The 22,490-nt window shown below is 36.1% G+C and overlaps 1 protein-coding gene across 4 annotated transcripts; it reads right to left on the bottom strand.

Annotated features, from left to right (window-relative positions):
• Positions 1-759: 759 nt before the first annotated feature.
• EBAG9 (estrogen receptor binding site associated, antigen, 9) lies at positions 760-22,115 on the bottom strand. 4 transcript variants are annotated; one of them, XM_023517241.1, is made up of 7 exons: positions 21,598-22,115; positions 13,137-13,234; positions 11,569-11,647; positions 10,636-10,794; positions 8,508-8,615; positions 4,633-4,724; positions 760-1,487 (listed from the first exon to the last, which is right to left on the bottom strand). In XM_023517241.1, exons 2-7 carry the CDS (start codon positions 13,217-13,219, stop codon positions 1,367-1,369), a joined length of 642 nt encoding a protein of 213 aa, XP_023373009.1. In that variant the 5' UTR covers positions 13,220-13,234; positions 21,598-22,115; the 3' UTR covers positions 760-1,366. The 4 variants fall into 4 exon arrangements, with proteins under 4 accessions (XP_023373009.1, XP_023373008.1, XP_023373012.1 ...); XM_023517240.1 differs by having other exon boundaries at positions 21,588-22,115; XM_023517244.1 differs by lacking the exon at positions 21,598-22,115 and adding an exon at positions 20,013-20,201.
• Between the last annotated feature and the right edge of the window lie 375 nt (positions 22,116-22,490).

The following is a 22,490-nucleotide window of genomic DNA, read 5'->3' on the forward strand; positions in this document are numbered from 1 at the left end:
GGCTTGGGGCTTTAACAAGATATCATAAAGTTAAATTTCAACTTATTCTATAACCACAGGTAGTCCGGAAGTTTATAGCTTTCACTGTAGAGTTCATGATTTTTCTATGAAATACTTTAATCAAAATATATATATTAGCAACATTTGGCTTATAGATTGTTTATGACATTTAAAACCCCAGAAAATGTTAATTCTGGGCAATAACTTAAAGTAAAAATCTTAAAAAATTCTAAAACCACAGAAAATCAGGCCAGATGTATTTTGATTGGGGAGAGAAAGTTAATAGTATTTTAAACTATCAAATCTGTGATTTTTTTTCCCCTTTGAACAGAATATATAACTATTTTTAAGATTATTTTGGAGCCAATAAATACCATAAATAAAAGATTCTTTTTCTTATCTTGGTTTATAATTTAATGAATCAATAGTATTATCTTAGCCAGCAACACAGGTCCATAATGTCAGATGTATAAAACTGACACACATGTGATCTAAAAGCTTTGAAATATTAGAACTGAAGTCTTTCCACATTTGTAAATTAATGGCTTTGGAGGAAAGAACTAAGGTACTTAAAAACACCACAGCATCTTGAAATCTGTAACGAAAGGGAAAAACTACTAATGCTAGTTCTTAAAACTTACAAGTCATAATAAAATAAAATGAATTTTTCATTTTAGTTGATTTTCAGTGTTTATACATGCAAGATAAATTACTAATATGTGTAACAATACTATATAAAAGAAAACGATGTACAAAATCTTTATGATAAAATTATTGCATTTAATGTCATTTTCATGAAAATCAAAATCATCAAATTCCTTAATGTTGTATCAAACAATACCAATTCAAATTTAGAGGAAATGTATGCCAATGCCAGAGTCTGACAACAAAAATAAGAAAGTTAAAGGCCTACAATTTGTCTAATTTAGGTCAGGTAACCATGGAAACAAAAGAATATTAAAATTCTTTATTTTATCATTACACACACTGAAGGAAATCATAACAGATAGCAGAGTTCTTTTCCACCATAAAATTATTTACATCCATTTATTTAGCTAGAAACGTCAGCTTCAGAGGTACCGGTATATTCCATTTGTGATCATTTCTGTACAGCAAACAATTGTCTTTTATTTGGAGCATGTTGAGGAAAATATTGTCTCGTTAGTCTTTTTCGTTTTCTTGAATCTTAATCGCTAAGGGTTCAGGTACTTTTGGAGAATCCTGATATCCTGGATGGCCTGATGAATGCATTAAAATCAAGCAGTGTGTCTGCATTCTGAAAATACTCTTAAGTCCATAAAAATGTTGGCTGAGTTGTGGAGCTCAGATTTCTCCTACTGGCACTGTAATACTCGAAGAACATTGGTTAGGAAAGCTTCACACCAATTTTGTTTTGTTCCTTCTTCATTAGCCGCTGCGCTTCCTTTTCCATTTTCTTCCTTTGTTGTTCTGCGGCTCTCTTTTCTCTGTCTGCTATTTTCTGCTGCCTGAAAGGAAACATAATCAAATTCTTACTTTTACAGAAAATATCACACACGTCAAATGGCAAATAAATTTCAGAAGGAACTAAGTGTCCTTTTACTCCCATCAAAGAAAGGTGTAAAGTCTTGAACCTTCTCACTGCTTTGAAAATTTCAACTATTTTCAAAAACAGTATTTCTTTCAATCCTTAGATTAAAAAAAGAGGATATTTTCTATTTTACAAATAATTAAAATGAGGTACAAAGGCTAAATGACTTGCCCCAAATCATAAGATTAAGTACAGGGATCATAACCCACAATCTTTTGACCCTTCCTCTTTGGATTATTTCCCTGAAACACTACTTCTATTGAACCATACTTTGGGGGGTTGGGGAATACCACTCAGAAAAGCTTGATATTGACGATTAACTCTCCTATTATTACAACAGTTAAAAACAGTCAACTCAAGGATAAACAGTCCTGCAGAACATATTCCAAAAAGAAAATGGAACCTTTATAGACATGTCTTCCACCTAGAAGCTAGAAATTGATTTCAGGGTTAACAATTGACAAGCTCTGCAAAGGGGCAGAGTGGGGAGTATTTGCCAATTACACGTTATAAAATACAAACCTTCTCCTTATTCCTTCTATAACTCCACTAACCTAGAAACACTGAACCTGTCTTTACTGATCCATTTGCATGAGGAAGTGAAGGTAGGATTGGGGTGATTAAACAAGAGAAGAGGGAACATAAATTGGTCCAGGTCTGAAGGGTTAGGGTGTGAGAATGTAATTCAGGTGTCCAAGGTTGAGGAGGGAAGCATATTACAATTAAGCATGGAACAGGAAGCTCTGGATTATATGCAGAAAAATCCAGAGTGGATTAACTACATATGGGACAGCTCAAAGTTCACCACAGTTAGTGAAATACACAGTTTTCAATCACAATTATAAACTGGAGTAGGCAGAGTTATGAATGACCAAAATTCAAGGATGTAGAGACCTTCACCATCCACTAAGTTTCTAAAGAATAAAGAAAATCTACATTTTAATACTCTGTTCATTTTTAGTAAAAACTGATAGTATGAACTAAAAAGGGAGGAAGAAAAAGAACTATAAAAGGTTGGCTAGGTTATAAAACAAGTAAGATAATCAAGCTTTAACCTGGTTATTAGTTATAATATAAAAATGTAGGTTGAGCTTTCCAAATCTAATAATCCAAAACCTAAAATATTTCAAAATCTTGACACTTAATTTTGATTAACTACATGGCACTCAAAGGAAATGAAGCATTTTCAGATTTTGGGATGTTCAAACTGGGTTTTCAGATTAGGGATGTTCGACCAGTAAGATAATGCAAATATTCTAAAATTTAACAATAAAAGTCCCAAATCCAAAACACTTCTGCTTCTCCCAAGTACTCTGGGAAGTTATACTAAACCTACACCAAAAATTAATGTTCCTGGTATAAGATACAATTTAGAGATCACTGCAGACAAACATGTATTTTACCTGTCTAGATTCATGCCCAGAATTATTAAAGTACTAGAACCTTCTTCTTTAACAATACATTAGTATTGGTAGTATTTTAAGGTGGCAATAATAAAAAGGCTCAGTTAGAAGATACGATGATACAGAATGTGGATACTCCTATGAAAGGGGCAGTGATGATGTGTGGAAGCCTCTATTTCCCTTAGGCTTTTCTTGCGCAAGTTGCAGCATGAAGCACGCCTATTACTAACAGTCTAACTTTCCCAAGCTGTCATTGTAACATAAAAATTACGTTTTTAAAAAAGTAACCTTATTTTGGTTTTTTTAGGGAGTACTTGTGACCTAATGGCTTAAACTCTATACGGCTATCAAGATTATTAGATTTAAAATGAATAGCTCCTTCCTTTATCCTTTGGTTAACAGCACTAATAAACAATAAAATCTCCAGAACGTTTTGAAATATTCAGACTTATACTTTTTGTATAATTTATAAAAAAAAAAGAACAGAATAAAAAAAGATGGATGATCCATGCAATATAAATGTTGCAATTCACAATTTTAAAAATATTTCCTTTATAAAAGATGAATTACGCTGGCAAAACAGGAATCAAATATTAAAAACCCTCGAAATTTTAATGATTGAATTTTAAAATATGACACCCTATCCCCATGTCAAAAAGAAAAAGACTTGCTAAAAACAGAAAAAAGATCAAACAAAAACAGTCAGCCATAATGTCCATTTATTTAATTGCACCCTCTGCTGGTTGTTCAAGGTGATTGTAATATACTGACAAGGACAAAAAAAAAAAAAAAGAAATACAAAAAATTATCTTATTAAAGGATAATTTATTTTCTATCCCTATGGTAAAAATGGTCTTAATTTTAAAATTTAAAAGAGTGGCTATATTTTACTATATTATTTTCTAAATGTCCAAATAATTTAATTACCTTTAAATTTCTGAGTTTTCATCAGTGATCAAACTCACAAACTCTCCTTCTATGATAAATTTTCTCTTTACTCTTTGACCTCATATAGCAGTAGAAAGAACTAAGTTTATTGCTCACAAAAACAAAGAAAGAACATAACAACCAATAAAAATGAACCAATAAAAATGAAACCTCGAGAACAGTATTTCCTTTAGAATGGGCAGTCCACAACATAAACAGGGTGGCCATAGAGTTTGTCTGCAATTTAAAATGATTGTCTATTTTAAACACCCTCTCTCATCCCCCTTACAGGGCTTTTACGGACACCACTGAAGATATATGGACAAATAATATAGAGTGCTACATTATTTGTCCAGTGCTAGGCCACAAGGAAATGAAAATAAAGCTGTATCTTCGGACCTTAAAAATGTAGCATGGTGGCTCACAATTCATAGTGAGATATATCAAGATTGCAATATGGGGTATGCATGTGAAGATTTTATTTGCCATTAATAAAATTATTATTCTTATGTTCCTATAATGCTTAAAAGTCAATCTTGGTTTCTGTGAGGTATTAATCATATAGAACAGCATATGTAGTATGAAATACAAAACGTCCTTATCTAAGGATCAATTGAAGAAGGATGAAAAATATGTAATTATTTGGCAGAATAGGCATCCTTGACTATAAAAAAGAACGGTAACAAACCTAGTTCTTCTATTCAGGTTGCAATGTAAATATTACTCAAATACCTCAGAACTTCTTCTGCTTGCCAGGCTGCATCTTCTTCTTCTTCCCATGCATTGGTATTTTCTTGCCAGGTATCTAAGTCACCCAGTTCAGACTACAATGAAAAACAAAACTAAAGTATTACAGAGTCATGCTTTCTCCACACAGCATAACTCGGTATCTGTCATTCTGTAGGGGCTTCTCAACTTCCTTATCAAGTCCCCTAAGGCACAGAGAACTGGCTCCTGAGGTGTTTCCTGCAACGCATGACATTCAGTGCTACACAGTCCTACCCGAGTCTAGATGTCTTCCAATATTTTAGGTCTTATGGGATACTCTTTTATGGTCAACTTTCTTCTTTTGCTTACATCAGTTTGGAATGAACTAGGATGGAGTATTTCTTCTTTCTGCTTTTTTCTTTCTCTTCAGTAAGATGAAGGGATAAGGTATAGAGTGAGAAGAGACTGATCCCAGAGAGAACCGGAAATGCCTGACTAATCTGTCCTGAGTAGAACTGCAAGAAGCAGAAATTTAAAACTAGCATAATCATCTGTGTTTAACCTTATGTAAATTATAGGAGATCTGTTAGCGCCACTACTGTATCAATCCTTGGCACAAATGACAAAACAAGCAAACTTTATCTTGAGTATGATTCTTCTATATCATGCTTCCTTTTCCCTGTTCCACCTACCTGATATCCTCAGGGTTGTCACACCTTCCACTAGCACCCAGGCCATACCTCTAAAAATTCATCTTTTTCTTCCAAGAAACAATGCAAATTGCATTCTAGGATATTTAGTTAGGTGTGGCTGTGACTATGTGTAAAATAACTGGTACCAATCTATAAATGCATTTAATATATTCTGTTCTGAGTACTAACCCCTAAACATGAAATACAATATACAGTGTTTTGAGTTTTTTTTCTTCTGACCATAAATGTAACATCATCCTCTGTTAACATTTTAAAAGTATTTCTGATTATTATTTAATCAGTTTCTCAAAGTAGAACAGCTAAATCAGGGAAAAGGAGCACTTTTGAAAGTACTGAAAAAAAGTGCAAATGACAGTCTTGAAAAATTGTGTTAACTTACCCTTTTGACTACAAAAGGCAGGTCTTATTTCCTCCTACCTATGCCAATACTGATTGATAAAAACCTCCTTTCCTATCTTTGCTAATGTGGTAAGATTTAAAAATGGTATCTTGTTATTTTACTTTGAATTTCTTTGACAGTAAGATCAAATTTTTCTTTGTATTATTAGGTTATGTCTATTTCTTGTCTGTAAATTTTCCACTCATAATATTTACCCATTTTCCATTAAAATATTTGATTGTTAGTGTACATAATACATTTAGATGTAAAAAAGTAAAAATATTAAGATCATTAACAAAGGTGAGACCTGATCCTTTATTAGAGATGGCCTACTCTAAGGAAAAATGAAAGTAAAAAATGAAAATGTTGTAAAGGGTAAGACTGATAAGACTGGCCTACATAAAAACTAAATACATCTGCCCATCAGAAACATCCAAACCCAATTACAAAGCCTACAACAAACTGAAAAAGTGAAAAAGATGACAGTAAAAAGTTCATTAGTATAAAAAGCTCTTATAACAATAGTAATAATTGGCTTGGTGTCTATGGCTCAACCAGCTAAGGTGCCAGCCACATACACCTGAGCTGGTGGGTTCAAATCCAGCCCGGACCCACCAATCAACAATGACAGCTACAACCAAAAAATAGCCGGACGTTGTGGCGGGCGCCTGTAGTCCCAGCTACTTGGGAGGCTGAGGCAGGAGAATCGCTTGAGCCCAGGAGTTGGAGGTTGCTGTGAGCTGTGACTCCATAGCCCTCTACCAAGGGCAATAAAGTGAAACTCTGTCTCTTAAAAAAAAAAAAAAATAGTAATAATTCCAGAAGAAAAAAACAATGTGCACAGGGAGGATGCTTAAGGCTAGAAGCCTGAGATTATCCAAGGCAACAGAGAGACAGCATCATTAAATAAACTATTTAAAAAATTAGCTGGGGTATGCATGCCCTTGTAGCTACTCTGGAGGCTGAGATGGGAGAATCACTTGAGCCTAGGGGTTCCAGGTTGCAGTGAGCTATGATCTTGCCACTGCACTCCAGCCTGTGTGACATAATGAGACACTTAACTCTTGAAAAAGAAAAGAAAAAAAAGGAAGGTTACCATTTTATCCTGCGCAATAACCCATTATTTTATCTGCTTGGGAGGAATGTATGGAAATAGCACTGGAGATATCACCATCTACCTTATTTACCCCTTTCCCTGTCTGTGAGTAGATACACACTTACAACTTTACAGTGAGCTGTAATACTATATTCTAATAACATAACTACAGTGAGATGGCAAACACTGATAATTCCATGGGTAGCCACGGGTAGGCTAACCTCTTTACCATTCTGAATCAAACATGTATGAGTAAAGTTTAAAATGGAGAAATATAAAAAATTAAACATGATTCTAAGTTATTAAAAATAACATCTATGATGTTGTTATGCTCCCAGAACAGCATGTAACTGCACAGGAGTCATCAAAGTTTATAATTACATTTATGAACAGTATCCTATATTTAATATCCTATCTCCCCTGCTAGAATGCATTCTTCCAAGGAAAAGACCCTGCCTGTTCTGCTTACTTACCATTATATTACTAGCACCTAGCACAGGGTCTGACATTAGTAAAAACAGTTGTTGGTGTATTAATAAAAACATACATAAACGTGGGTCCTCCAGGGAGAGAGAAGAGCCTCAGAAGCACCTGTGCAGTTAAACAAATAAAACATACAGACTGAAAGATAGATGTGGTGGCTTAAAAATATTGAGTAAGTCCACAAATTCTTTGACACTCCTTCTTTCCAAAGGTGGAGGCTTGCATGTCGACTGGATTTAGTGACTGGCTTCTCATGAGTACAGTAACAGGACATGGCAGATTATGGCTTAAAAAACCATGTCATAGAAAGGCACTGTGGCATAACCCTTACCCGCAGGCATGTGGTCTCACTCTCATCTCTCATTCTGTGAAAGTCAGCAGTTTGAGGAAATTCAAGAGGTCCCATGATGAAGTCCACCACAAAGAATTAAGGCTTAGTATAAGCCAGTATTACTTTGCCAGGCATGTAAGTGAGCCACTTTCAGAATGAATCCTCCTACTTCAGTCAAGCCTTCAGATAACTCCAACCCCAGCCCCAACAACTTTATCTGCAAGTTCATCACAAACCCTGTGCCCAAATCACCTAGTTCAGTCCTAGGGATACCTGATCCACAGAAACTGTAAGATAATAAATGGTTATTACTGTTTCAAGTCACTAAATTTGGTGTTGTTACACAGCAATAGATAAGTACCACAGTCAATCAATCACAGCTTACTTAAGCTTAGGTGGGCAGGGGTCTGGACATTTGTGCTTTTAAAAACTTCCAAAGTTGATTCTGATTATGCTCCTGAGGTTCAGAACCTCAGCTGTCTGCTTTCTTCACTACATTTTCCTTTTAAAAAGTTTCCTTTACATCAAATCCATTTTAAATCAAATCATACTTTCAATAAATAAACTCTGTGAGAGAAATAATCCATAACACACTTTAAAAATAAACAACTATTAAATTAATCTCTCATTTTAGTAGCTATCTCTTTGAGGTTCTTAACATTTTGTCTACCACATGTGTACAAGGGAACTCTGATATTAGTAGCTGATGTAATTTATAATGGCATAAAACGTTAGGATTAGTAAAACTCCTGGTTAACTTCCCTCAAAATGCTAAACCTGTTTTGAAATGACAGAAATATAAATATTATGTTCAATGAACTTAAGAGTTTTTTCTTCTTCTATAAAGAAAACAGAAACAAAAACCAAGCCTTTCCCTAGATCCATTAATATACTTACAGATTGATGAATAAAAGGCATATCTTGTGTAGCTGCTAATCTACTAGAGAAACCTGTGCTACCATCTGGGATGCCAAAATTTAATGGTTCTCTCTTCTTAACAACGATCTGAAAGATGAATTGAAATAGTATTATAGGGATATTTTATATATCACTATATAAAAATAGACAAATTATCAGCCAAAGCATTTGCAATTACTTGGAATATGCTATGCCTTTCTTTTTAAAATTTACAAAGTAAAAACAAAACAAAAAAAAAATGTCTGTAAGAGTACCAGAATTCTCAGGCAATTGTCACCCAGATTATATATGTAAAAATACTATATTTCACTTAAAAAAAATAAATTCTCATCTTCTTTATTCCTTTCTCTGCTTTTCCCCAGAGCCTCCAAACACAGTTTTTGTTACTGTATTAAATAAGAACATATATCCTATTTGTAAGATAAGAACATGTAACATGACAAAAGTATACCCAGCTCTCTCTCACTGTATGCGCAGTATCTATGAATACATTACTTTGTAGCTTTTATTAAAAGCATTTTTAGCTAATTAATTTAATAAAACATTATTATAATACACTAGAGAACAGCAATATAATTCCATAATACAAGATACTCATCTACTAAGGGATTCATTAAAAGTAGCAATCCCCAACCTTTATGGTGTCAGAGACCAGTTTTGTAGAAGTCAGTGTTTACACAGATGAGGCGGGTGATGAGGGACTAAGGCAGTGATGCTGTGCAAGTGATACTGGTCCATGAGCTAGGGAACGCGGACCACAAACTTAAACGATCCTTGAAAAATACACAGTTTATACTTTTCAGCACTGAGACATTTGAACAACTTAAGAAAAAAGAATGTTAATGCTATCTACCTAGATTATACAAAAATAAACGTGTAACTGAAACAAGCTGGGAGGTAGGAGAGGAACTATATTAGGAAGTATGGAATAAATATTTCCTTATTTTATAAAGTATAAATGTATGAAATATATTCTATGTTTGAACAGTAAATGGAGCTGTAAGTGTATTTTTCTGAAATAAGAGAGTGACTGGTGAGGTAGACTGGAATAATGACATTACAATATTTGAAGGGGCGAGAAGAGAAAGAGAGCAGTATGAACTAAATCCTCATCACCACAATCTGACATCAGTGGACAAGTCTGCGATTGCCAGATCAAGAAATGCCAATATAGGCTTGACACCTGTACCTCAGTGAGTGGGGTGTTGGCCACATACACCGAAGCTGGTAGGTTTGAGCCTGGCCTGGGCCTGCTAAACAACAATGACAACTGCAACAAAAAAAAAGCCAGGTGTTGTAGCAGGTGCCTACAATCCTAGCTCAGCTACTTGGGAGGCTGAGGCAAAAGAATCACTTAAGCCCAAGAGTTTGAGGTTGCTGAGAGCTGTGACACCACAGCACTCTACCCGGGGTGACAGCTTGAGGAGGCTCTGGCTCAAAAAAAAAGAAGAAGAAGAAATACCAATATAAGAGTATTACACATAGATACAATGACAAATACTAGAAGAAGCCCAAACAGCTGAAGTTATTGAGAGGCTGCCACTGGGCAGTACAACTGGCCAAGAAGAGCGGTAGGATAAAAGTCTGTCACTTTTCATTACAGTCCATTCTAAATTTCTTGATTTAAAAAAAGTACATATACTATTTTGATAAATGAAAGAGCACGCTAAGCCACTCCTGGCTTTTTCGAGTGATTCCCTCAATCTCTACATGATTTTCCATACTCAACTCAAAAGGGATTAAATATCATGTGGATGACTAACACAAACTCACAGCAATTATTCCCAAATTCTCAGAACGCTGCATCAGTTTTATAACAGTTACAAACAATGGAAACTACTTATCGGTATGTAGCTATGACTATGAACTTTATAGAACCCATATCTTATTCCACTTAGTCTGTGTAGCAGAGACTGGAGTTTAGAACAAGTTAGTAGATCTACGTCTAGGTCACGTAAATAATGTAAGAATGTCATTTAATATGACAGAAAACACAAAACATTAATAATAAGAAACCGGCCTTCTAATAAATACTAATTATATTGTCTAATTTTGACTATAGGTAGAATCTAAAAAGTAGTTTAATCTCCATAAATCTTGAACATACTTTCTGAGTTTTCCTAATAGTTGGTGTCATGTCCTTAAAGTAGTCAGGTTCTAGTTGTTCCAAAGCATTTTGCTGGGTGGCCACATTCCCATTCCCTCCTTCAATCTTTACACTTGTGGGTGCATCTTCATCCCAGGAAGTCCACTCTTCAACATCTGTCTAAATTAAATTGTTAACATTGTCAGCCACCAAGGGATAACCTAATGAACATCTCATAAATCATTTAGCAGAAAAATAGGCTGTCTAAACAATGGTTTTCAAAGTTTTTTAACCTACCAAGAAAAAATACATTTTATATCTCATACCAAAACTAGGTCAAAAGCTTAAAAAAATACTTTTAACTGTGGGCTAGATATTTTGATACCCTCTGTTCTATTCTGTCCAATAAAGAAAGAAACAAACAAAACAGACAAACAAGTAAAACGAAAGCAAACACTTTGAACACTGCACTGATAGTAGAACTACAGACCATAGGAAGAGTGCTGTAACTTTCTATCTAAGCCTCCTAAATAAAAAAAAAGTCAACATTCTCCACAGGATTTAAATAACAGCGATCTTAAAACATAGTATTCAAAATATCCATGAAACAATCCAGGATTATTCAGCAAAGAATCAACAAATTTCAATTCATATGGCAAGTTAATGAAATAGATGTCAACTGCAAAAGGGTATGTTGGAATTATTCAAGACTTTAAAATAGCTATTACAATGCTCCAATAAGCAATAGCAAACAATTAAAACCAATGAACACAAAATAAAAAACATATGTAAAGAGAAGATAAAATGAAAAACTAAATAGAAATTTTAGAACTGAAAAATGTAACAGCAGCAGCAAAAATCCTGACTACCAAATTAATTTTATGACTTACTAATGATCTGCAATGTCACTTGAAAATACTATCCTGAAACAATAAATCCTTCAGAAAAAATTACCTGCTTAGGAACTGATGAATATTCAACTGTAGTTGGCAAAGTTATTTGGTCTCCACTTAATTTGCGTCCTCTGCCAGATCTGAAACAAAAATCAAGTAAGTTATTTCAAGAAATACCAAAACAAGTATGGTAAAAAGCACTATAGACAGTAATTTTAGGCTTATAAAACAACATCTTTCTCTATTTTACAATTATTGATTTTAATAACTAACAGTTGCTCATTAAGATATTGGGAAAAGAAAAATCATGGATCAGATAGCTTGTGAACATGTTCTTTTAAATCTTGGCCAAGACAACTAACTGCTTTTTGCCTTAGGACTCAGAATTATACATAAACTTAGGAGGAATGTAATACCCAAACCAAAAATTAAGTTTTTGTGGTTTCAACCCATGCTCCTTAGAGTGCTGTGGATTCTGTAGGTGAACTTCTTGGCCACCTATGTTGTCTTAATGATAGCTTGACTTTTATGTTTTTCACATGGGGTTTCATAGTAAAATTAACTATTAGAAAAGCTATAACCCAATTAGAGTCAAGCATATGGGGCAAAGGGAGAGGGAGGGGAGGGGAGGGGAGGGAGAAGGATGGGTAGAGGGAGGGTAATTAGTGGGACCACACCTACGGTGCATCTTACAGGGGTACATGTGAAATTTACTAAATGTAGACTATAAATGTCTTAACACAATAAATAAGAGGGTGCCGTGAAGGCTATGTTAACCAGTTTGATGAAAATATTTCAGACTGTATAACAAACGAGCACACTGTACCCCATGACTGCATTAATGTACACAGCTATGATTTAATAATAAAAAAAAATAATAGAAGGAATCGTTGCCTTCAGAAGACCTAGTAAGGCAAAAATGATTTATCAGCTCTGGACTACCTGTGTATTCATATTCTGGAGTGTTATTTAAGAAACCAAGCTATTCTCTCTCGCCTCCTTCTGCCTTCCTTCTCTCTCTCTCTCTCTCCCCTGTCTTCCCCCTCACTCTTCTCTACTCTCCCTCTCTTCTCTTCCCACTCTCTCCTTATCTCTCTCTCCTCTTTTCTCTCCTCCTCGGTGCTGCTCTGCAGCCTCCCTCCTCCCACCAATAAAGACCTTTCGTACAAGCAAACAAAAAAAAAAAGAAACCAAGCTATTTTGTTTATAATTCTCTGCTAAAGTTTTTTTAAATATAAAAATAACATTGATATTGTTGTATAGACAGAAATTCCTATGCCCACTTTCACTGACCATTTAAAAACATTTCAGTAATGAAATAGCTATGTACATCAAAGTTCTGTGATAATTCTAATAATGAAAGCTGGTTTGCTTATTTTTTAAATTCTATAGTATTATGCATGTTTTTAAAATGGAAGATGTAAGAATTTGAGAGCAAAAACAACTGCACCTCTACTTTATAGTACTGAAGTAGAGAAAAAATATTTAAAAAACACTAGGGATTAACAAATGAATACTGCAATCAAGATATTTGGCTTAAATAAGATCTGTCCTGCCTTTCTGAAGTTACAAAAGTATCTAAAGCCTGCAAGGAGATAAATAGATAAGTCTGAACAAAAACTTACTTACCTGCATATTAATCTCTTTAGGAATGAGAATACTGCTGCTAGGCAGGTACAAACTTTAAATAACCGAAACTGTGTGATGGCCATGGTGGGAACCAAAACCTATGAAAAATGCACAAAAAAATGCGTTAAGTGGATTTCCTAACACATATTCCTGTTCTAAAGTCAAGGTGAAAAGTCCTCTGATGCACTGGGAAAAATCTGACATACTTTTTGCCTTTCTCTAGAAACTACAAATATAACACAGTAATGTTGAAAATTATAATGTATATCATATTAACAATTCAAGAAACTTAAGTTTTTAAAAAGTTGTCAATAGCTGTGACGAAAATAAATGTTTTCATTCTGGTTTATGAAAATACTTTTACTTAAATTATCTACTTAATAGAAAATTTATTTACAATTAAAAAAATCAAAAAAGTATAAATTGAATCTATTTTTCTCTTTTAAAGTTTAAACCATATGAACATAGTACTACTCAAAATATTTTAAATGTTTAACTTTCAGATAGATGTTTTCTTATGCCCATTTAGATGAGTAAATCCAATTAAGAAACGTCAAATAATTTGCCCAAAGTCTTATCACTAATAAGTTGGAAGCAACCATAAAGCTCTCTCATGTAGCTCAGTGATTCACAAGTGCAGGGCTCTGTTAAAGAAATAATAATACTTGAGCCTACCCTCTGTAAATTAATTAAACCGTATTTTTTAGAGGAGTAAGATCTGGCCATAACATTGTAATAGGCCAAAAAGGGAGATTAAAAACTACTCAATTGAAAAGGTGCCAGAAAACAAGGAAAAGAAAGAAAATAACAGAGAAGACAAACCAAAAACAAACTGTCACGATGATACACGTCAGCCTATCCATATCAATAATACATTAGGTACAAATTATCTAAGACCCCAATTCAAAGGCAGAGACTGTTAGCTTAGATAAAAAGGGAAGACCTGAAGAAATGCATTTTAAATATAAAGACACAAATAGGTTAAAAGTTAAGACATGGGAAAATATATACTATGCTAACACTAATCAAAAGAAAGTTGAAGTAGCCATTTCAATATATGACAAATTTTAGATAAAATAATATAACCAGGTATAAAAGTGGTGAACAATGGTAAAGGAGTCAAAAGTATGTAACAATCCAAAACATCGGTCCTTTATAATACAATTTTGCCAATATCATAAGTGACAATAGAGTCTACAGATATTAAAAGGTTATTGAAGAAATACTAACAAAAACTTTATGCCTATATTTGACAAGATGAAACAAATTCCCTAAAAAACACAAATTATCAAAGCACAAAAAGAAACAACCTGAAAAATCTCTATTATCTTTTGAAGATATTAGACTTGTAGTTAAAAATCTTCTAGGCAGATGGCTTCACTGTAAATTCTACCAAACACAGAGGAAGGATACTAATTCTATACAAACTGACAAAAAACTGGAGAAGAAGGAATATTTCCCAACTTATTATTTGAGGCCAGCATTATACTGGTTACTAGAAAAGAAAACTACATGCTAATATCTTAGGAATATGGATACAAAACTCCTTAATAAAACATTATTAATAGTAAAGTGAAACCAATAACATATAAATAGATAAAATATCATGACCATGTGGGGCTTAGCCCAGGAATCCAGGGTTGATTTAACAGTTGAAAATAAAATGTAATTCACTATATTAACAAACTAAAAAAGAAAAACTAGCTAATCATCTGAATAAAGACAGTAAAAGCCATTAACATGCCTTGAACAATGTAATTCCATACACATTTCTGATAAAAACTCATAGGAAACTAAGAATGAAGAGCACTTTCTCAACTTGATCAAGGACATCTACAAAAAACCTATAGTAACATGAGACTTAATGATAAGAGATTGGGTCCTATCTCCCTGAGACCATGAAAAACAAAAGCATGCCTACTTTTACCATTTCTGTTCAACACTGTAGTGGAGGTGTTAGCCATTGCAATAAGGCAAAAAAGGAAATAAAAGACATTTACATTAGAAAGGAAGAAGTAAAACTATGTGTAAAATAAATTCAATGGACTCTACTAATTCAATTTTTATACATCAACAACTAACAATCAGAAATTGCAATTTAAAGGAATTTATATGAAGACAATGCTGAAAATGATTAAATAATTGCTTAAGAGAAATTTAAAAGACCTGTATTAATTTTAAAAGACTTTTTCAAGGCTAGAAGACTCTTATTGTTAAGCTATCAAGTATCCGCAAAGTGAACTACAGATTCAATGCAATCCCAATCAAAACCTCAGCAGGTGTTTTCTGCACAACTGGACAAGCTCACTCTAAAATTTACACAGATATGCCAAGAGTCTATTAACAGCCAAAGCAACATTGAAAAAGAACAAAGTAGAACAGCTAGCTCTACCTGATTTCAAGACTTGTTATAAAGCTATAGTAATCAAAACTATAGTACTGGAATCTAAATATGCACACAGATCAAAAGAAGTAATACAGAAACAGACCCATATATGTATGAACTGAAATTTGACAAGGACCCAAAGCCGTTTGGAAGAAAAAGGATAGTCCTTTCAAACAGTGTTGGAAAAACTAACTATCCATATGCAAAAACCAAAACAAAACCCAAAAAATCCTTCAGTACATATCTGGCACCATTTACAAAAAGTAACTCGAAATCCATCACGGACCTAAATGTAAAATCTGAAACTTTTTTTTGTCTAGGGGAGGGGGGACAGAAAAAAATCTTTATGACTCTGGGCTAGGCAAAGATTTTTTAGATAGTATGCCAAAAGCACAATCCATGTAAGATTGATAAATTGGACTTCATCAAAATTAAAAACTTCTAAAATTCAGAGACATTGTATTAATGGAATGAAAAGACAAGTCACAATGTGGACTGGGAGAAAATCTTTGCAAAGCATATGTCTGATAAAGGACTTGAATCTAGAATATGTAAGAACCTCTCAAACCTCAGTAATAACCCAATTTTAAAAAGGGCAAAAATCTAACTAGACACTGCACAAAAGAACATGGTAAAAGTACGTAGAATGGTGGTGAACATCATCAGTCATTAGGGAAATGCCAATTAAAGTCAGTCAGAGTAACCTGATAAAATATGTCATTCGGCTTCTTAATTTTCCAAATGAGGGAATAAAGATAACTGAACTTAACAGTTCTGCTCAAGGTGAAGTAACCAGCTAAAAACAAATGTCGCCACTCCAACATACCGGCCTCTTAATACATGAATAACTGACACCATTAGAAGCAATAACTACAGTTGCTTAATGCCAGTATTTGGAGTACTGACTTGCTAAAAAATGAAAAACAAATAACTCGCTATTTTTTTGCCCCAGACAAAACAAACAGTTGGACTTCAGTTCTATACATATTCACTTAAAAGGGGATAAAACCCAACTTAAGTACCATATTCTGCTGTGTATAATGCTCACTTTTAGCCCAAATGTTTGAGGGACAAACAAGGATGCATATTATATATGGATAGTACTCGTTCCACATTTATATAAATGTTTTTAATTCTTTTATTTGTGCTTAACAAGTTTAACTCTAGAAAGCAGTGATGATATCCATATGCAAAATAATGCCCTGAAATACAGTAATCATGCTTCCTCCACACTTCCCCATCCAGGGCTGTCCCTTCACCAGGCAGGCACCACAGCTGGGGCAGCCTCCAGCCTGCCTGGCCAATTGGACCAGCAGCTACTGCCACCATCTTGGAAGCAGACACATTGCCAACAGTAACATGACAGTTAATGCCAGGACCCCAGCAAAAGACAGGCAGAAGTGGCAGCACAAGGGTACTTCCTTCCCTTAGGAGAGGTGTAAGGTACAGAACCAGCCTGCAGAGAAACAGGAAGCAAGCCCAGGCAGCAGGTGAGAGTGGTCCCAATGACCGGAGCACCTGACCTCCCCCAACTGCCCCCTTCCAACTCACTCCTTTCCCATCCCCACATCCCCTCATTTCTTCTTCCTACCTATGTCCATTGGTGGGAATGGGACCACAGCTGCTTAGCTGAGAACCCCAGCAGGATTATTTACCAGGAAGCTGCTGTGAGGGGCCAGAGCCGGCCTGCCCGGACCGGGCTCCTGATAGTAGATCCTGCCTTTGCTGGGCTGCCTTATCTCTCACGCAGCTGGCCCCATTATGAGGCCTCCAGGACACCACACTGAGGACCAAGATCCCTGAGCCAGCGTCTAGAAGATCCAGGTTCTGAGACCCTTTTCTACTAGTAGCCCACCATGTTGACACTGGGCCGCATGAAGTTTATGTCTGTGAGGGTACCTGGAAACGAAACATGACAGCAGCGGGGTACCTGAGATCGTAAATTTAAGCCTATGACTTGTCCAAAACCACAAGGTGTTGAGTTGGCAAAATTTCCCAAACTTGCCAATAGGAAGAACCATTATGTTGTTAATGAACAGATACCAGATCTTTCTTCTGGAGAGCTGATTCAGTGAATCTGAGTGTAGTTCAGGAGTCTTGTTTTAACCACTCTCCCAGATGATTTGCAAGATTTGCAAGTTTAGGAAAGACTGGGGTCAGTCATTCTAATGTTACTGAGTGCCCAAGATCTGGATGGCTTAAGGAGTTCATAGTCTAGTCACTCAACAGAAATGTAAATCCACAGTATTTTACTGGGGTATCATCAGGAAAGCTTCCTCCACAGAATGGTGTCCTAGGGCCAGCTGTACAAGAGATGAGGCAGCCTGGAAAGGACAGGGATCTACCATCGGGATCCTGAGGAAGGCAGCCCAGGCCTACTCCCTCACACAAGCTTCCCAGAAAATAAGCCTGCTGGAGTCCTCAACAGAGCAGCCATGGCCACATTCCCATGGCTGGCTCCACACCTCAGACCTCTTAGAAGAGAAGGAAGTTCTACTGTGCAGCCACTTTTGCCCTCCTTTAAAAAATTAAAATGTAATATTTTTCCCTGAAAGTTTGGGCCAAAAATGTGGGTGCACATTATACAAAGTAGCACATTACATGGGGCTAAATATGGTAAAAATCACCATGTATTCACATTAAAGAGACAGCTATATATTCCTTCTTTTTAAAATTGAAATTATGACTTGTTTTTTTTAATTACCTTCTAAAAGTATAAGATAAGCATTAAAATTTACAAACACAAGATTTAAAATCACCCTGGATAAACACATTGTTTTAAAATGCATTTCTTGGGGACTACAGCAAAAACACTGAGTTCTGTTTTTAATTCCTAAATATAAGCAATAACCTCCTAAAGTCTTGAAAATGGCATGTAATACAGGTTTTCAACTAATGGACTATTTCATTGAATGGGTTAAAAATTATATAGTAAAAAATAGTGGTCACCTCTAATGGGGATATGGAAGCATGCAAGTGCTAAGAAGATCTAATCCCTCAATCTGGGTGGTTACAGCACCATATATTGACTGCATATACTGTTCATATGTTATATCTCAATGTAGAAGTTCAAAACAAGCACAAAAAATTAAAACATCTGACTAAAACATCCCCAACTAAAAATGCAACAAAGTTATTCCCTCCTTTCTCTTTTATCCCCGCACATTCAAATTACAAAAAAACCCCAAACAACAAAAAAACCAACCCTTCTTCAATTTCCCAATACTGCCCATATTCTTTCCTATTCCTACTGTAATCTCCCTACTATAAGCCTTTGTTCTCTTTTGCTGGATTACAGTAAATTCTTAATTCTAGTATTTTTCTCTTACTGTGAAACTTACACTATTTTGTAATATAGTTATTTCTATATACTTTCTCTGCCCTGCATTATCTTCCTGCAGAGTTTTATTCACTTGGTACCTTCAGTTACCCTTTGCAAAGTAAGGCGTGAAATATTTGATTGCTTCACTATGAGTAGAATGATCTGAACAATTAAGATGTTGAGTACAAGCTTCACTTAAAGCTGATTTGTAAAGAATAAAACTCTCTACCAAAGAAAAGCAAACTCTCCTAAATGAAAATTTAACAACAATTTTTAGAAAAATTATAAGCAGAAAGTTAGAAAAGAGACTAGAGTATGTGGCGCCAGTAGGGAAAGGGGATGAGAACTGAGGAGAAACTCTTATTAGGACATTCTGAAGAAAAAAGACGTTTACTATTCAGGACTGGGAAGAGGGGTCAGTTTCAGGATTTACACAAATGAAGAGTTGAGAATAAACTTTATATAGAGTCTTGATAACCACAGCCATCACCTTCCCACAAATATTGTTGGTGTCACTGCCCAATATGTATTTGTCAATTTGAATGACTTCAGCGTAAACTAATGGGAAATAAAATTTGAAGTATTTTTTCAATAGAAAGCCAGAAAGTGAGACTATTATTAGTTACAGAATAGAATTACCTCCTTGCATTTGAGAATATCCTCATTCCATGGAAAATTTTCTTTTGTGATTAATGAAAGAGAAAGAATAATATTTATTGTCTACCATGTACCAAGCACTATCTAAATATTAGCTCACTTAACCCACAAAGCCATCTCATGATATAGATATTATTGTCTTTGTTTCACAGAATTAAACACAGGCAGTAAGACATGTTCCCATGTTTCTATACCCAATGACTTGATTCACACCTAGATCTCTTGAATTTGAAAATCAAGTATACCTAATTAGTAATGAGCATATTTAATAATTCAGTGATATTATAATTTCCAAAATAACCTTCCAACCAGGTGCATAAATGGGAAAAAAGCAATCAAGTAATATTTTTGATTCTATCAATTATACTGATATATAAGGAAGAATATCCTTTGGGACCTATATTTACTTAATGTTCCAATTCAATTAAATGAATATACATAGTAGTATTAACACTGTGCAGTGAAACTCTATGTTCATTTTCAATTGTCATTATCTTGTACATGCACTTACTCCTGCAGAATTCAAGGGACAACAGAGTCAGATCCCCATCAGTCTTGCACGGTTTGGTATTTTGAGCTCTTAGCCAATGCCATGAACATGGAAGGTACCCAAATATTTGTTGAATGGAAGGAAATTAACATTTTTTGAGCGCTTAATACGTTCAAAACGTAGTTCCAGAGAATGTACATTCTATCACTTCATTGGAATCCTAAAGAACACCAAAAGAGGTACATTTTTCACTATTCCCATTTAACAGATGAGGTTGACAATGAAGCTCAAATTCACTCACCTAGGATTTAAGAAGCGAAGCTCCAATTCACTCACCCAGGATTTTTAAAGGGATGGACCCGACCCAAAGCCTGGGCTTTCCCCACATCATATTCCACTTAAGAAACTTTTTAATTATATGCACATTGATTCAGGGTGATTTTTAATTGGTCTGTTTTTGAGACAGAGTATCACCTTGTCACCCTTGGTAGAGGGCAGTACCTCATAGCAATCTCAAACTCTTGGGCACAAGGGATCCTCTTACCTTACTCTTCCAAGTAGGGACTATAGGTGATTGCCACACCACCAAGCTACAGGACTCGCTTTTGCTCAGACTGGTCTTGAACTTGTGAGCTCACACACCTTGGCCATAGTACTAAGATTACAGGTATGAGCCACCACACTCAGCCTTCAGTGTGATTTTTGAAATGCCTTCTAGCCGTACAGTCCTGGACTTCCACACTGTGGCCTGTAGGAGTCCAACACACTGCCTCCCCCACCCCCATTGAACCCCTTCCTCCTCCTTCCCTTCTATGGGGAAAAATTGTCTTCTACAAAACTTAGAACTGGGAAACTTAGGAAGTAGGCTGCAGAACAGGAAGTGTGCAGCAGGCAAGGGAGCAAAGTAGCTTTATCTGTATTAACAGCCGCCAGGAACTCCTGGTGGCTGGCATCACCACCTGAACTCCGCATACCCATCCCCCAAGGCTGGGGGCCATTGCCTAACTCACTGATTTTGTAAATATGTACCTTAGACTACTTTACATGTTGGTTGCTTTAAAATATATTCTAGAACTGAGAAATGTTAATATTTAATTTTAAAATTAAAACTTCCTTAAAAACTATAGGAAAATACAAAAAACAAGATGTAGGAAAATAAAGTTCAACATTACAAAGCAACCTAGTCTTACTCAAGGACTTTTGAAGAAATGACATCTCTAGGAAATCAATAGGAATGAGATCTCTGCTCTGCCAACTGAAAAAGATTTTCCTACAATTTAAAAAATAATGCTGCGTTAGAAACTGATAAAGCTAATGAATCTTTTCTAATTGTAATTTAGAGATCTTTTCAGTAGATTCAATATATATCACAATTCATAAATCAAGCCAAGCCAAAGTCTGTTAGTACACTCTAGACTAAACGAGTCTTCAAGGGCTTCAAATAAAAAGTATTTTTAAAACTGTATTTCTGCCTCTTTTAATACCAAAATTTGAAAAAATGTATTATTTAGTATGGCACTGAATACCCTCAAATTAAGTTTGTAACTCTCTAAAGTGGGTTAAAATAATAACACAAAGCTCTAAAATAAAATTTACCTGGACTCACTTAATCTGAAATACAAAGGTTCAGCAGTGGCAAGTAAGAGGAAACAGAAGTGTAGTACAATCCACCATCCTGTACCACTCTGGCAACTGAAAGTCAGGCCCTCGCATATGTGACACCACTGGGACTCGCAGAAAGGCAGAGCAAGGTCTCCTGCGCGGCTCCAAAAGGAAAAGAGTTTCATAACTGAAGTGGTTTAATTTCAGATTATCCACGTAAATTGATCAGGAAAAAATCATACCCACTGCACAGATGAGAAAAATACTTAGCGTTTCGAGGTTACACAAGCCAACGCCTTGCGCACGGCGTTGTGGGAAACGCTCCAAGTTGCCAGAGGTGGGTGCCAGGTGGGCTGGGGTTTGGATTTTGGAAAAATCTGCCTGGAGAGTTGGGAGGCCTGTAAAGAGAGGACAGGAAGGACGGGGACATTTCCCCGCGGGAGGGCACTTTGGCTGTTTTCCGGGCCAGTGCTCCGCAGGCCGGTCCCCCACGCGTGAGCGCGGCATGGCGCAGGCTGCACGCCCGGGTCCCGCTCCCACTTGCAGTTTCCACATCCCCGAGGTCACCCTGAACCGGAAACAGTACCCCGGAGACGAGGTCGGGCGTCGGGGGAGGCCGCGTGGAGGGGCGAAAAGGAAGGTGGAAGGGCAAGAAGTGTGGGGTTAGGGGGAGGGCTGACGGGAAGGGCAGATGATAGCCCGAGCTGGGGCTCGGTCGGGGTGGGGATAAGGAGAGAAAAGCCCCTCGCGGGGCGCGCGCGAACCGCACTCACTCACCTGCCCCTCCCCCTCCCCGCCCGCCCGGCGGAGGCTCCGAGCTGCCGCGGGCCGCGCGCGCACACAAGGCGCGCGCGGGCGCGCGCGCTGCCAGTCGCTTCGTCGAGCTCGCGCTCCGCC

This window comes from Otolemur garnettii, unplaced genomic scaffold (genome assembly GCF_000181295.1).
Source record: "Otolemur garnettii isolate 467f Iridium unplaced genomic scaffold, OtoGar3 scaffold00004, whole genome shotgun sequence".
NCBI classification, from domain to species: domain Eukaryota; kingdom Metazoa; phylum Chordata; class Mammalia; order Primates; family Galagidae; genus Otolemur; species Otolemur garnettii.

What these genes read in the sequence shown, in the direction of transcription:
- EBAG9 (XM_023517241.1), bottom strand. Translation starts at nt 13,219, where the DNA reads ATGGCCATCACACAGTTTCGGTTATTTAAAGTTTGTACCTGCCTAGCA. An exon ending in CTAAAGAGATTAATATGCAG is followed by an intron (nt 11,648 to 13,136) that starts GTAAGTAAGTTT and finishes TTTTTGTTTCAG; the next exon opens with ATCTGGCAGAGGACGCAAAT. An exon ending in CTATTAGGAAAACTCAGAAA is followed by an intron (nt 8,616 to 10,635) that starts GTATGTTCAAGA and finishes TTCATCTTTCAG; the next exon opens with ATCGTTGTTAAGAAGAGAGA.